General features: G+C 44.2%; 1 protein-coding gene across 1 annotated transcript in view; it reads left to right on the plus strand.

Moving 5' to 3' along the window:
* Positions 1–16,552, plus strand: part of PSMB7 (proteasome 20S subunit beta 7) — a 57,892-nt gene that overhangs the window by 40,261 nt on the left and 1,079 nt on the right. Inside the window, exon 7 of the mRNA XM_081238385.1 lies at positions 14,651–14,802. Within this exon, the coding sequence (XP_081094511.1) occupies positions 14,651–14,802 (152 nt within the window). The remainder of the gene's footprint in view (positions 1–14,650; positions 14,803–16,552) is intronic.

The raw sequence follows: 16,552 nt of genomic DNA on the forward strand, positions 1-16,552 counted from the left end.
AATCTAAGGGAATTGACCCTCTGTAAAATTTGAAGTTCTCCATTTGGAATTCTTTGAAGAGTAATGAGAACACTGCAAATGGTATGCTGCCATAGTTATTGACTCTGAAAACTCGTTGTTGATTTTTCCACCAAAAATATTTCTGTGCAAAAATTCTTCCAGGTCTTCTGCCCTGCTGTGTATATACTGAATTTCATTTTCTTATATAATCATTAATATGTAATCAATGAGCAGGTGCTAATTGGGTACCAGCTGAATGCATACACTTGGTGCTGTAATTCAGAGGTAGTATTGAAAGAGACCATTCTGTATGACGGTGGAAATTCCTTAAACAGCTATGGGCAAAGTAGCTTGAAAACAAGGGATTATTTTACTTGGTAGTAGATAGGTGATTATTTATGATGCATTTCTTTGGAGCAGGTGTTCCATTTGAGATGTTTTTGCTTTACATATTTACTATAACTGAAAGGTAGGGGAAAATATACTATATAGGAGAAATATTTCACAAAGTATGTTGCTTGCTGCACCTGTGGCAAGGATCCAGCAGACAGAATGTAACTTCTTTGTGACCAGAGACTCTTGAATCAGAGAGAGGTAAGAGCTAGGGATAATGCTGGATAGAAATAAATGTTTGGTGACTTCCAACTATACAGGTGGAATTAAAAGGAAGATGTTATTGCTGATATATTCGGCATCATGATATCAAAGAGAAAAATAGACTTCTTTATCTCATATCAAATTGAATTGCCTTTGCTAACTTGGGACTCAGGGACATAATTTAAGGTACTAAAAAATGCTTCCTTTATGTAGGTTGTCTTTTTTGTTACTCAAGCCAAGCCAAGATTTGGAATGTCATAGCTCCTTGGGAAAAGAAATAAGAGAAGCTCTTTTATTACTTACTGATTTCATTCCATTCTAGAAATCTTATTTTGTAAAAATTTTGAATCATAAAAACATTGAGCGATGGCTTTCAGGAGAAGATGGGAACCCACACCCTCCACCCCGGCTGCTTGAATTTCACTGTCAGAAGTGAGGCTCTGTGTCTCAAATCCAGGAGGTCATCTGTGGGTAGAGACTTGCAAGCTCTTGAACAATGGATTTCTACTTTTCTTGTGTATAGGTTAGAGAAATATAAGAAATGAAATATAGGACTGAGTGTTGCTGGATGGTAGCTTAGAATCTTGTAAGTTTTGCCTTGGCAGGTAATTTGGCATAAATTGTTAATGTAAATCTGGTTTAGTGGTGAAGACGTTATTTTAGTAAAAAAGATAAACTGCTGATTAATTCAGCATAGAACTCAATTACAAATTGAAAGTGTCTCTGCGGGACTCCCGGACCCTAAAGACAGCAGATGTTGAATTGATACTCCAGCATATTTCACAGTGGTATGAAATATTAACATGGTTTATTATACTTGTGTGGTGTGCGGTGTTAGAAAGGGGGAGGTAGTGGGCATGTGGGTGTGCAAAGCAGCCACACATTATACATTCTCTAATGTACACTGAAGTGTGATTAAGGATTTGGGGGAAGTTTTGTCTTATTTTTAAAAAATCAAATAGCTCTGTGGAAAAATTAAGTTTAAAATAACATTTGGGGCTAAATATTTAAATGTGGTACCTATGTATGTTTACATTGTACATGTAAATGAACACTAAAAATGGTAAACTTACTGACACAGGATATTTAAATGTTAAATGGGACCACTGCCTACAAGAGTAGGGGAACTTGGGGGCTTGAACTGTATTTTAATGAGTTAATTGTAAGCTTTCATGGGCTGGAACGTTTTCATGGGCTGCTGTACTGTTTTTACCTTCTGATCTAAAACATATGGTAATTTTAAAATGCCCCTATAATTTTCACAGGCAGAGAAGTTTCATTTCTAGCCAAAAAAAAAAAAGCTTTTATAAGGTTTTCATATATCTGCAACAACTCAAGGGGGGAAAAGTCAGCAAATTTTATGTATCGGAAGACCTGAATAAATGGAACTGCCAATATTTGAAGGGGTTGGCAATTCTTAAGAGGTATGAGAAAGTTGGCTTAGATGAGATATTTCAAAGCCATTACTACTATTATGACAGTTATTTTTTTTGCATCTCAGCCTGTATCAAGTCTAGGTTTTGCTAACCAAAGTAAAAACAGTTCCAGAAATAGCCAAATGATTACAGGAAGAACAAATGTACCTTGGATACCTCTGCTGTTTTGAAGGCCTTTTTAAAAAGGTGCTTTCTCAAAGACTTCTGAGACACATAAAAGTTGGCAAAGGCAAAAGAGCAGTGGGCAAAGAAACCAGAAGTTTCTGGTACCTACACCACCGGAAGACCATCTTCTATATCCCCATTAGAGTCGCCATTAAGGCTTCTGTAAACTATTGAGAGATGGTGGTCATTCTGAGATGTGAAGGGTGGCCTTGAGATCCATTCACCTGAGTTCTGTTTATCTCCAACCAGGTGCCAAGGTCTGTGATTATGAGGCAGGGCCCTTTCTTAGTGACATTTACAGCCTAGTGGGGTGGTGGACAGGCCCACAAACAGTACTGAAAGTACGAGAATGGTGCATATAAGGGGGGTGTAGTGGTCACGATCAGAGGAATTGGTGAAATCTGTCTGGGGAACTTTAAGGTGGCCTCAAAGAGTATGTGACTCCTCACTTGAAATTCTTTTTGTCTTGGGGTTTGAGGAAGGGGTGGGGTAGGGAGACTGAAGAGGAGAGGAAGCTATTCCAGAAGAGGGGCATCACCACATACAAAGGTGTGAGGACTCCTGCTCTAACTTTCTCTCAGTTGTGTAATCCTGGAAGTTTGGGCAGCTGAACATGTTTGGAAATAGGAAAACAAAACTCCAGACAGTGTCTTAAAGTTGTCTGAGTGGTCATTTCCCGATTCAGTGTGGGCTTTTAATTAGCATCCGCTCTTCAGTGTGGGATAAGGCCGTGCTTAGCATCCCTGTCCCTGCGTGTGAATATTAGTTTAGAAAGCTGCCACGTTCCATTAGAGGTGGTCGTGTTTTGGCAGTGGGTGCAGGAGCTGTGTAGACTTTTCAAATGTCCTTTGAGATTTACGTTACAATGTAATTGGGAGATGCTGGTACTTAGTGTGTTGTGCATGGCAGAATGTGAGATTACCTGCTGTAATGAGACCCCAGCAGCATACCTCAGGAAGGTAGTTAAAGTTTTAACCTTAACAGATAATGTTACTTGCTGGTTTCTGTGAGGTAATTTATACCACTCTCCCCTAACCCTGAAATTGTGCAGAAACAAAAATTTTTTTAAATGATATGAAGTTGTGCTAAATAGATATTTTAAAATTCTACCTAGTAGTACAGATTTTTGAAAATATTTGCAATGAACATTGTATCTGTAGAACACAATCACACTTATAGTCGTTGTCACCCTGTCATAATGTTGGACTATGTTTTTTTCTAAAATCAGAACTGTGGTGATATTGGAATGCTGAAAAGACTTAAGGACTCATTAACTTTGATTCCTTGACAAATATATTAGTTTCTTTTAACTCAGATAAATTGAATTGGGGTGGTAGAGGAATAAGAACAGGGCATGATGGAAAGTGTATGCACGGACTTGGAAGAGGTTTAGGTTGAAGATTGATTTTTGCTTCTTCTGTAACACCTGTAGCCCCAGTTTGTAAAATATAAAACTCATTTGTAAAACGGGCTTAAAGTCAGTACCTGAAGGAATTGTTAGGAGGACCATATTTGTAAATTGCAGTCAGGCTTAACAAAGTTTGCTCTCTTATCCTCTTACTACTTCTTGCCCCAAAATGTTAAAAGAAAATTAAAATGCCTTTTCTTGGTCTGTTTCAGTTAAGATTTACAATCAACAAATGGCCTGATGGGAAAATTAAGTTAAATGGTATCTTTTTTATTGACATACAAGGTGGTTAAAAAACAATTTGACTCACTCTGTTTGCTGAGAGGTTTTATGCATGTTTTTTTTTTGTGGTACACGGGCCTCTCACTGTTGTGGCCTCTCCCGTTGTGGAGCACAGGCTCCGGACGCACAGGCTCAGCGGCCATGGCTCACGGGCCTAGCCGCTCCACGGCATGTGGGATCTTCCTGGACCGGGGCATGAACCTATGTCCCCTGCATCAGCAGGTGGATTCTCAACCAGTGTGCCACCAGGGAAGCCCTATGCATGTATTTTAAGGAGATATAAACATTTGAATGTAGTACTGATACAGTGAATTTGATAGGCTTTTTGCTTTGGGATTTGATGAATGTACATTCTGTATAAGAAAAATTTATCCAGGTGTTCTTAACAAGCCAGATGAATGATGGAATGATAGAGTACCATTATTTAAGCAATATGTTTGCAACTTCGAAGAATTTCAGAGGTACTTTAAAAAGATAAACCCATGAGTGATTAACCAGTTATATCTAAGGACTAGACAAGTATCATTACTGTTTTTGGATGCTAATTGTTTGGAGGTTCTGCTGTCTTGAGTGAAAAATCCATGGGCTCTGGAGTTAGACAAAACTATGTTGAATCTCAGGCCTTCTAGCTGTTGGCCATATGACTTTGAGTTAGTCATTTTCCCTCTCTGCGCCTTGGTTTCCTGGATTTGTAAAATGGACGTAAGGGGTAGTACCTACCTTAAAGGGTTATTTGGAAGAGTAAGTGGAAGAATGTACTCAGCACAGTGCCTGCAAACAGTAAATGTAAGTTCTCTTTTCTCCTCCTTTTAGAATAGAATTTCTAGTGAAGTATAATAAGTGAAAATGTGCTACTTAGTACACTTCTTATTGACCTGGCAGTGAAGTTTATGGAAGATGCGCATGTGAACAGTTTTATGGCGTCATTTTGAATTTTATTTGCAGTATAATTGCTTGTTTCATAATTGATTTCCTTTGAACTAGAGGTCGAAAAAACAAAGTACTGAGTTGTTATCGGTTGCCCACTGCATTGGTAGTTCTGAAAGGGTGAAGCTTTTGATAACCGTTTGTGTTAAGTTAGAAAGAGGGGTAGAATCCAATCAGGTTCGCATTCATCATGGGTTTCCTGCATGCCAGGCACTGTGCTAGCAGCCTCTCCTGTGCAAAGAGTCTTTTAATCCTCATAACTGCCCTGGTGCTGGATGGTTTTAGGACTTTTTTGCAGATGAGGAAATTGGGACTTAAAAATGTTGAGTGACTTTACCACCGGGGTAACATAGCTGTAAGTAACAAGACTAGATTCATACCTGGATCTCCTGGATCTTAATTCTCTTGCCTCTGCCTCTGCCCTCCTCCTCCCCAGCCCCCATCACCATGATCAATATGACAGATATATCCATTGGCTCCAGAAGTTTCCTTATGCCCTTTTGGAAGGCTCCCTCTTCCCCCCAAGAACCTTAAGTAACAGTGTATCTGAAGGCCATGTGTGCCTGGGGTCCCAGGAAAAGGTGGTTGGCAGAGGCCTCATGGAACAGTATCTGTTGGTAGCATCTCACGATCGGGCTCACCTGCCCCATCCTGTCTCTGCTTGTCTGCTTTACTTAGGCCTGTCTGCTTCTGCTTCCTCAGAATTGTACCTTGCACATGGCCAAACCCTCATGACCATGAATCTCCCTTAGCGCTTCCTTCTTTACAGTCTTTTGGCTCTTGCCCCCGTAGGTAACTACTCCCTTACACTCTTTCTACCACACTCAGAGGCCAGACAGGAGTATTTTGAGAGCCTTGCCACCAGTGAAGTGGCATTTACAGGTTGGTTCCAGCCCAGGTCATTTTTTCCAGAACAACCTCAGTATACTTTCATTGGCTCTGCCTTTATCTTGTGCCTTTTCGGTGACACCCTTCAGAGTTCCTGCTGCAGAATATATAATTAAGTTAATCATTGTCTCCCATCAACCCGCCAGAAAAACAGCTGCCAAGAAGTTACAGAAGGCCTTTCTCTGAAGGCTGAGTTTGTTTAGAGTTTGGTCAGTGTCCATGACTGATGCTGAAGGTCCAGGTGGCACTCTCTGCTTCTCCCTCTCCTGCACTCCCCCATGCCTGCCGCTTCCTCTTCTCCCACATTCACCTCCCAGTCCTGCTGTTGGTCCTCCCCCGCCAGCCCAGGCCCACCATCACCACCGGCACTTGCTGGGAATACTGTCATCTCCTGCTTTCCTGTCGCCTGCCTTTGGCCTCTCCTCCCCCACTGCTTCCAGGCTGCAGTTTCAAAAAGCACACATCTAACTACGTCATTTGCCAGCTTAAGATTTTCCACGTCTTCCCACTAGTGTGAAGGGTCAGCTCTCTGGATGGCCTGTGAGGCTCTCTGGGATTCAACCATGCTGAACTAGCTACCTGACCACACCCTTTCTCCTTCTTAGTTTCCTACCTTTATTCCTGCCATCACTGCTGCGCCTTGGCTTGGCTGCCATTTACGTGAGTGCCAAGACTCAGCCCAGTCTTGATCACCCGAGCCCCGTGAGACCTCTGAACGCTCGCAGTTCCATTGTCAGCCTTGCCTCTTAAGGACTCTTACCATATTGTGCTTGTTTCCCTCTGGACTCTACACTCTTTGTGGGCAGGATCTGCGTCTGTTCAGGCCTTATTGCCAGTGTTGGGCATAGTGTCCATGGAGTGTATTAGTGTCAGAGCAGAGCAGTAGTAAATGTTCGCTGAACTAAGCTGACCTGTACATTTGTTTCATTTGAAATTTGCCTCATTTTGAGCCATCTTTAAATGCCCTAGAACAGGGGTGCTCTGTACTTCCTTGGATCTCCTTCCAGTCCTTCCTGATCCCTGTGGGGCTGCAGAAGCAGGATCATACAGTGTAACAGTCCCTGTAGCCTTCCCACGCACCCTACACTCGGCACAGGTTTCCTACCCTACAGGCTCTGGAGGTAGATAGGCTCGATGTGAACGTGGCTCTTTTTTACCCTTGTTGTGACCAATTTACTTCATTTCTTCCCCCCACTCTTCTCAGGCGATAGCCCTTGCAACATCTCCAGGAGTTTATCGGCAGAGTTATCACTGACCGCATTGTTTTATGGAGAGAGAGAAATATTATTAAGATCTTATTACTACCTGGGGCGGCTTGGTTTTCATTCGGAGGATTGTTGAACATATTTCTCACTCTTTCTTTAAACCCAGTCTTTCTTGTTTTTTGTTTTTTCCTCTGATTATATTTGATTCAGTGCAGCCTTGGAAATATATATTTGTATACACATATGCTGTGAATGCTGATTTCTTCTCCTTGTGGAAAGCAATATGTTCCCGTCTCTCTTGGTCCTTTTCCCTCTGGAAGCCTAGGTGTTTTTCCTTCCATTCGCTGTCTCAGAATCGAGCAAAACCTCTTGCCCACAACCTTTTTTCCTGTGGTAGGATAGGAAGACATAGGCTTTGGTGGTGCCAGGCACTAACTTGGCACAGATCCCTGAGTCCCACTTACAGCCGTGTGCCTTGATTGCACCAGCCAACCATTCTTGCCCCTCAGTTTCCTCTGTGGTACAGGTGGAGATATTGAGGATTAAATAAGTAACATAAGTGTTTGGCTCAGACCCAGGGATGTGGTGGGTGTCCGTGTTAGTTCTCTCACATCCTTACCTCTTTCCTTCTACCCTTGAACTTGCTGCCAATTCTCTTTGTAAAGTCTGTGTGTCGGGGGCATTCCCTTCCCTTTATTCCTCCCAACAGCCCTTGGACAGAGGCATTATCCCCATTCTGATGGCCCCCTGCGGCTCAGAGAGAGTTAAGCACTGTGTTCATTAGTGACCCAGTTCTTCCAGGCGTCTCTTATTCTGGGATGGCCTTTCCTGGCCCATTGTGGTTGTGCAGCCTTTCACATCTCTCCTAGCCCGGGTTGTGCTCAGGCTTTTGCATCATTCAGTGATCTGGGACAGGCCAAGTTGGCAGGGACTTGGTTGGCAGTTCCTTGAATATGAACTCCCCTTCCCGTCCCGGCTGAAAACCTCTTAAATCACTCCTGCACCCTCAGCCGGCTTGTCCTTCATTATTTGCATCATCCAGATCTTGGATGCCACAAAAGCTTCTGAGGGAAGAAATGGCGGCACCATCTAGACCTTAAAGACACAGTCACTAACTCACTCCCCATTCTGGACACACTTAGCACCAGCTTCAGCTCAGTTACACCTGACAATTCAGGTGTTTACACAGGCAGACGGCGTTAACCCAAACAGCTCAAGCCAAAAACAAAACTCAGACACCTTTGCTTTTGTCACACAGTCCACTCTGAAAAAAAAAATTAACTTTTTCCACTGTAAAATATGTGGCTATACAGGGGATACATCAGGTCTGTTGCATGGTACAGGAAGCACACTGCTTTTGGGGGGACTGTTTTAAACACTTTTTTGAGCTGTTTAAATTTTATTCAACCATCAGCCATGAATGACTCCTTCAGGCCACATCAGTGGCATAGTCAGAACCTCAGCTTGTCAACAGGCCACTGCAGAACATTGTGTTTAAACCTCTTCCTTTCGTGTGTTTAACTGTCTTTGAATGCTCTTGCTCCCTGGTCCCCAGTTGGGACTGGTGCAGTTAGGGAATTAGCCCATTTTGGTATCGATCTGTTTCATAATTAATTTCATGCTTTAGTTTGGCAAAGCCGTGAATGCATTTGAAGTTGATGTTTCATTTTTTTCATTTGTCGACATTCATGCCAAGCACTGTGCTAGCTGCCTGGGATGGAAATGGCATGATTTTGGTCCTCTTTTTAGAGTCCAGACTCTTGTCACACCCAGACTTTAATCTGTTCTGCTGCAGATCATCAGAGCAATAGCTTTTTTTTTTTGCTGTTTCAAATCAGAGTGACAAAAGATTATGCAGATTTTTTCCAAGATGAATTTGGACTGCTTCAATTCTTATTGAGTAAGATCGTTAATTTTTAGTAAAGGAGCAAACTGTTGTGAACTAAATGGTCCTTGTAGATTTAACTGCAAATAGGAAAATCGGTGAAAATTGTGGGAGAGTTCAGCTATGATGCCACCCATATCCTTATTCCCCTCGAGCAAAGGTAGGAGAGCCGCTGTCCCCTGACTCTTGCCTTGACGGTGGGACAGAAAGCAAAGGGGTGCCTCTGAAATGCCCTGAAAAACAGTAGAGCCAGGGGAGCTCCCTTCTTTATGAAGAAGGCTGAATATTCCTTTTTCAACCACCTTAACGTTAGCGCCTCAGCCACATAAATGGAATGTATTTTCCAGCAAATAACCAATTTTATTTTAACTTCTTTAAAAAATTTTAGTTACAAATCTATTGTTTCAGATGACTTGCCATATATGTGTATTTTCAGATTCCAAAGCTGTATTTAAAATAGTATGTTAGGTTTTTAGTCAAATGCATATTGAATATTTTGCCTGTCCCCAATGTAAGTAGAGCACTGTTCAGAAAGCAGAACTGAACAGTAGAATGTCGAGGGTTTATTTAAAGAGTGTTAATTTGATGCTGAACTGTCCAGGGTGCCCATTGTCTGGAGCACCTACATTTTACTCTGGTGACATTCCCAATCTAAAAATCACTTAAGTGAGAAGAGAAATTTGATTGTAGCTGTAGACAAGAATAATGTGGAAAAGTTTCTTTGCAGCACTATTTTGGACCTGCTCTATAGCGGATGCTGAGGTAATCTGTCAGTTTGTGAGTGTCTACAAAATGCAACTCTCTAGATAACAGGTTTAAAGTAAAGATTTAATACAGTCTCCATCTCCTATGATGTTGCAGTGACAGTTTAAAACTCATTCTCTAAATCTCAGCAGACTTTATAGCTAGCAGTGGGCCAGTATACAGTTTAATAGCATTACAACACATAAATCATCTTTTAAAGATGCTACTAGTAGCTGCAATATTAAATGCAGACAGTCACCTGTGTTATAAATAATTTATCAAACACCGTTTCAGATTAGCCTTCCATGCTGAGTTATTTATTTTAGCCTTTTCTGTACGATTCCTAAGGCACTTTTTGAAAGATCCATTACTGGTCAGTTTAATGAACTTGGGGGTCTGTTTTGTCCCCTCAAGCACTTGGGTACAGCTGTGGTGACCATTACATGGCCGACATGGACCTCTTTTTGCCTTTTACAAGTGCTGCCCATTTGTCATGTAGCGGTAAATGGAGCTGCGCATTGGAGTCCAGGGACACATTGTGCGATGCGGTGATGGAGACAAACAGATAGCTCTGTGAAGTGCTGCTTGTCACAGCTGACTTGTAGTGCAGTAGTACATCACTCCTACTGTAATCTCATTTAAGAAGCAGGGGCGGCCCGGGGGACTGATATTCCCAGTTAGTTTGGTCTTCGTAGCCATAAAGCAGGAAGTGCTCCTTTTATATTCTCTGAACTTTTAGGGAGTGTGCTTTTTGCTTGGATTAATTATTTTTTTTTTTTTTTTTTTTTTTTTTTTTTCTTTTTGCGGTATGCGGGCCTCCCACTGCTGTGGCCTCTCCCGCTGCGGAGCACAGGCTCCGGATGCGCAGGCCCAGCGGCCATGGCTCACGGGCCCAGCCGCTCCGCGGCATATGGGATCCTCCCAGACCGGGGCACGAACCCGTATCCCCCGCATCGGCAGGCGGACTCCCAACCACTGCGCCACCAGGGAGGCCCTGGATTAATTATTATAGGAACTTCTCCACAGCACTGTGTGAAGATCTGTCAGCAGGTTTGTTTGGACCTCCTTCTCCTGGCCTGGGGTTTGGTACAGGCAGTCACTCCTTAGAGATAAACTGTGTTTCCAGGAGCCCTCTGGATTGCTGTATTAAATAAGTTACCATTTTTTTAAGTAATAGCTATATGCCAGACCCTATAGTAGGTGCTTTCTATACTGAATTTCTGTATTACAGAGGAAGAGCGTGAACTCAGAGAGGTGAAATGACTTGCCCAAGGTTGCACAGCAGTTAGTAAGTAGGAAACTGGAGATTCAAACCCAGTCTGTCTGCCTCCACATCTGCCAGATGACCTTGAACCTGGGTTGCCCAATTAACTTTCGAGCACCAGGATCATGGTGATCTTTTGGCTGAGCAGCTCAAAGTAAAAGGAAGCTGCCATTGGCGTGGAGAGCCTTTTTTTTTTTTTTTTTTTTTTTTAATAGCCTGGATGAGTCTGGCTGCTCTGTCTACACACTGAATCCAAGTTCCCTTGTGACTAGCAACGTAAATCCATGAGCAGCTGGCCAGGGGAGGATGCTGGCCCGGCAGTGGGAGAGAGCCTTACAGCTGGGGTCACAGGCTCTGCAGGGCCCTCGTCAGAGTCCCTCTGTAGCAGCTGTCCCCAGGCGGATGCTGCTCAGAACTTATTAGGTCACTTTGCCTCTTCCAGAAAAGGGGAGATGCAATTTCCTCATGAAGAATGAATCCTAAAGGAAGAAACAATGCTTCTGCATTTATTGTGAGCCAGAAACAGATAAAAATGTGGTGTTTTCCCCACCTCTTGCTTTTAGTTTGTGGTTTTTCTCAGTAGTTTTCCTAAATATTTGGTAGCACGTGTTAAAGACAAGACTTGTTTAATTGTGAAATTCACTATAAAGAAAACACAGTATGAATATGCCCAGTAGCATATTTGCATATGTGTCTAGAATTCTGGGTATGGAAATACTGTGGTAAAAGACCATATTTGTCATATGATATAATTCCTGGCACATAGTAGGTGTCTGTAAATATTTGTTGAAGACATGAACTATGTAAGTAATGGGCAGACAAAAGAGCCTTGGTAATTTTCACTCTGTTTGCCTTTTGAGGGTTTTTGGTGGAGGTGAGGAATATGTGAAATAAGACTTTGGATCTTAATATTGATCTCTGCCATATCACATTGTAGAAATGTTTAAGTGGTGGTCTGTGGGCAGTTTGGGAAACAGTGCTTCCCCCTGCCATGGAAATGACCATCAGAGGGACTGCTAGCTGGCTCAAAGAGAAGTTGGCAACCACCATCTTTCTCTTAAACTTGCTCAGGTTCTGAAGATCCTTGCTGATGGGGGAATGACACCCTGAGTCAAGGGACTGCTGTCCACTGTCCCCAACTTGCTCAGGAGCCCCCAGCTCAGAGCTGAGACAGATTACTTATGAGCTGGGGTGGTGCTGTGTGGCATTCTGGCTCTGGAGCCCAGTGGGCCTGTTTTGACTGTTTATTAGCTATGTGACCTTGGGCAAGTCATTGACACTCTTTCAGCCTTAGTTTCTGACAGTACCAACCTCAGAAGATGGTTAATGGCAGGGGTAGAAATGATGATGATCATCAAAGTGCCTAACTCAGTACTTGGCACATTATAGTAGGTGCTTAATAAAATGTAAGCTTCGTTCCATTTCATAACATCTTCAGTCCTGTGTGTATGAGAGGTGGGTAGGACTGGGGAAAGAAAATCAGAGACTTGTGATATTTCCTTCCTTAATGAATTATCTTCCCTGGAATTGGGGGGTGGTGGTGGGAGGAATTTAAAAGGTATATTTCTCCAATTTTTAAAAGCATTACACTTAAATAATAGCACACATGATAATTTTATGAGTAACTCAGGCTATATGTAATATATTTTACACATTTTAAAGTTTTATAAGTTTATCTACTCACATTAAAGAATATTTGCAAAATAGAGGAAGATTCACCTGTAGTCTCAGCACTGTCGGCATCCTGGTATCAGTGGATTGTAATGGATTGATGTCACAGATATGCATGCCTAATACAATGTGTATATTTCAGTTTCTTGTAAGTCTTCCCTCATCTCCGTCCCCAAATATAAAATAATTTGGGAAATTTAAATCTGCAGTACGACGTGCTGCCAGTAGCATTTGTGACATCCACTTGATACTATTGGCTGGCTCAGGGCATCAGCAGCAGTGATGAGAAAAGCAGTGATGACAAAGCAAAATAATAAAACAGCAGAGAAGAGAAGAGGAGATGTAGGTCAGGAGCAGAGGTATAAGCAAGATGCTCTGATACACAGGATGCCGTCCCCCGCCCCCCGGGTTATTTATTAACAGACGCAAGTTGGAATGGTTTTGCATTTGTTAAGTTAGTGGTTGGCTTTTGCCCTCTCTATGGTAGCAGCAGCAGCAGCAGCAGCAGCAGCAGCGGCAGCGGCCGTCTCCTGCTCTAAGATGCTTTATTTGCTACCACCTTCACTGGTTTCTGGTAAGGCTTTTGGCCTCCATAGGCTTGGGAATCCCAGGAGAGAACTTCTGATTAGAGGATCATGTTTGAATGAATTCTGTGGGGCTCTGTGTGCACCAGAGGATAACTGGTTCCGTTGACCCCACATAGGTGCCACTCAGGAGGTGGAAAAAGCTGGTGGGATAAAGGTCAGAATAACCCCCCCAGCCCCTGCTGCTGGGTTGCTGAGGATCCCATTTCCAGCAGGGCCTTCTCTATCCTTCTCTGAGTCTGAAGAGGGCGCTCATGTCACTGGAATCCCACTTATTGGCTTAGGGCAGGCAGAGGAGCAAGAGCTCTGAGAGATCTCTCCCACCTTCTCAGGGCTTGAAGACAGTGGACCTGCTCTTTGACCTCAGGCTGGAATTTTGGGCAGGGCATCCGTGTTTCTCCAAGGATGTTACTTGGATGAGCTCTTTACTTCAGCTTGCATGTTTATGGACTCTCATGCCCTGGTGTACGGGGAAGGTGGGCTACAGCTCAAGTTAAAGTCTCCTCTTTGGGAGATGGGTTCATTTTTTGTCCTTGTTATGTAGAGAGCTTGAACTTGGTGTTCCCCAGGTCCTGCCCTGCTGCCTCTGGCGCCTGCCTTCTGTTTTACTGCCCTGTTTTCTGAGTGCCTGGTGTGCAACCTGTCCTTCAGCCCTCCCTGAAGCTTTACAGACCCCAGCCAGTGTTCTCACAGCTCCTTCTCAGTTATCCGTTAGCCCTTATTACACTGCATTGTAGTTAACCTGAGTCTGATGCTTCTTGGTAAGAAATAAATTAATCTACTTTTCCACCAGTAATTGTTGGAGACTTAGACTTGCTCTTAAAAGAAAAGTAAGAGTGATTCAAAGAAAGGAATCACTTCAGTGAACATGCAGACTCATTAGTGGGAGGGGATAGATTCTTTTCGGCAAGAGGTCCCACCCTTGGCTCTGCCAACATTTCCCCAGGGCTGTGTTTTGGTGTGTTTTTCCCCATGATACTGACTTTCTTCATTACGTTACCAGGAAGCAGATTCCAGCCATTTTTGGACATTTTTGATCAGGGGCCTGCAGACTACACCCCATGAGCCCAATCAAGCCCAGCACCCATTTTTGTTTGACGAAGTTTTATTGGCACAAGCCACGCCCACTTGTTCGCATATTGTCTGTGGCTGTTTTGTGCTACCATGACTGAGTTGAGTAGTTATGACGGAGACTGTGTATCTGCAAAGTCTAAGATATTTACTACCTGGCCCTTTGTTAAAAGTTTCCCAACCCCTGTTTTAGATGATAAATTGCCCTGTCAGCCCACAGTTCTCAGTTATGTGGTGAGCATCTGACGTGAAGCACTTTGTTTAAGAGGGAGTGTGTGCATAAAGGGCTTGAAAGGCCTGGGTCTCTCACTTACCAGCTGAGAAACCTTGGGCAGATATGGAGGTACTTTGAGACCCTTCCTTCGTTTATAAAACAGGCACTGAAAACAATGCCTACCTCACAGGTTGGCTTTCTTCTTTTTTCCTTTTCCTTTTCGCTTACTGCTTGTGAAAGCACTCTGTGGACATCAGAACAGGCCCTCCATTTGACTGTGGACACTATTGTTGCTCTTTTCTTTCTCAGGAGGAGGATGCCAAGAAACTGGTGAGTGAAGCCATAGCAGCTGGCATCTTCAATGACCTGGGGTCTGGAAGCAACATTGACCTCTGTGTCATCAGCAAGAGCAAGCTGGATTTTCTCCGCCCGTACTCAGTGCCTAATAAGAAGGGAACCAGGTAAGTGAAGGAGATTCTTCCTGTGGCCACCCTTGATATATTCATGGCATCTGGACAGGGTTTTCTTGATTCTTACCCACGTTAAGTAAAGCCAGAGGCCCCAAGCCAGCTTTATTCAACAGACCTTTGAATCATTATTTTTTTTATGATTGTGGGCTGCTGTCAGGTGTAGAAAAGTGATACAATTTGTAAAATGTTGAGGGGAGAGGTTGAGTGGAACGACTCCTAGACTGGGGATTGCGGGGAGAGCTTTGAATCACGTGCTGTCCTTTCTGTAGTCTCTTAAAGATGCCTCTGAATTCCGTATGAAATTCTGTGAGAAGGTACATTCACCAGGGCATCCAACCCATAGCTTTTGCTCAGAGTGGTTTTCATTCCCTAGATGGTTATCAACCACTGGTTAAGAGTCTCTGAAAGTTAGCCTTGGGAGCTAACTGTTGCTTCCTGCTCTGGAGGGAGCCATGCCATTTAGCCCATGGCACATGCCGAGCAGGCACTGCTCTCCGTGGTGCAGTCCAGCTCAGAGTCGGGGGCGAGCTTCTAGTTGATTTGCTGGCGGAGCTGGAAGATGTCCAGCCCTGGTGGCAGGTGAGCTGCTCATCAGCAGTCCTGTATGGCCATCCAGCTGCCTGACCTCTTCCTGGAGGCTGACCTGCTCAAAATGTGGCTTCTGAGCTCTGCCCCAGCTGTTTTCTTCTGAATGTATATAGCAGCATTTATAAACAGCCCCACGCTCCGCTGGAGGAGGGCAAGCACGTCACCTTCCACGGTGCTGCTTTAACTTCCACCGCAAGTACTCAACTCCAAGTCAGGAGTGATTCACAAGGAACAGATGGAACATTGAGAACCAGCAGGTATTCACCGCAGTGCGCGCTCAGCGTTGTGAAGACGGGTTCACGATGGCTTAGGGCAGCACAGCAGCAAAGAGCTCTGGCTCGGGGTGGGGACCTGTCATGGCCTGGCGTGGTGACTTTGGGCACCTGTCTTGGAAATGATGGAGCTAGACTAGGTGATCGCTAATGAGCCCATGGAATTCTCGGGCCCTAGGTGGGGAGGGAAGCAACCTTTCAGGCCTGGGGCTGTGTTGGACCTGGCCTTGCACGTTCCCATTGGCTCCTCTGCAGCCCCGTTTTGCAACCCACTGTTGCTTCAGGTAGAAACCCTCCCTTCGTGCTGCTGAAACGGGTGCTGTAAGCCAGGATGGCGAGGAGGCTCTTGTGTCCACACCTCCCACAGACGTTGTGGTTCAGATGAGTCAGGCGCACAGAAGTCACATGGGGCTCTGGCTCCCAGGCCACAGGCTGCCACGGGTCCATCCAGGGTGGGGGAAGGAACAGCGTCTTCACACCAGCAGGGGAGGGGCGGGGCACATCTTTTACAGGTGCTGCTGCTCAGATCCTTTCAGAGAACTTTGTGGGGAGTGGGAAGGTTTCGCAGAAATAAAGGCCAGCTTTTCTTGGCTGTGCCTACTCCTGGTTTTGTACAGAGCTCTGTTGTGTCGCCCTCTTCGAGCACAAGCTCCCATTTGAGAGGCTGGCTTTTCAGGGAGCACGTAGTCATGGCACCGCCAGCAGCCTCCTCTTAGTCCATGTCGGGTTGACAGAAATAGTGTCCCAGCTGGGGACAGATGAGAGGCAGCTGGACTTGTGCTGCTGTTTGACAGTGTTGTAATTCCTGGCCCCACTGTAAAATCAGCCGTTCAGATTTTTATCTTCTAGACTGCCTTGTGCTCAGAGAAACCTCTGTCAGA

This window comes from Mesoplodon bidens (assembly GCF_964165515.1).
Source record: "Mesoplodon bidens genome assembly, chromosome: 6".
NCBI lineage: Eukaryota > Metazoa > Chordata > Mammalia > Artiodactyla > Ziphiidae > Mesoplodon > Mesoplodon bidens.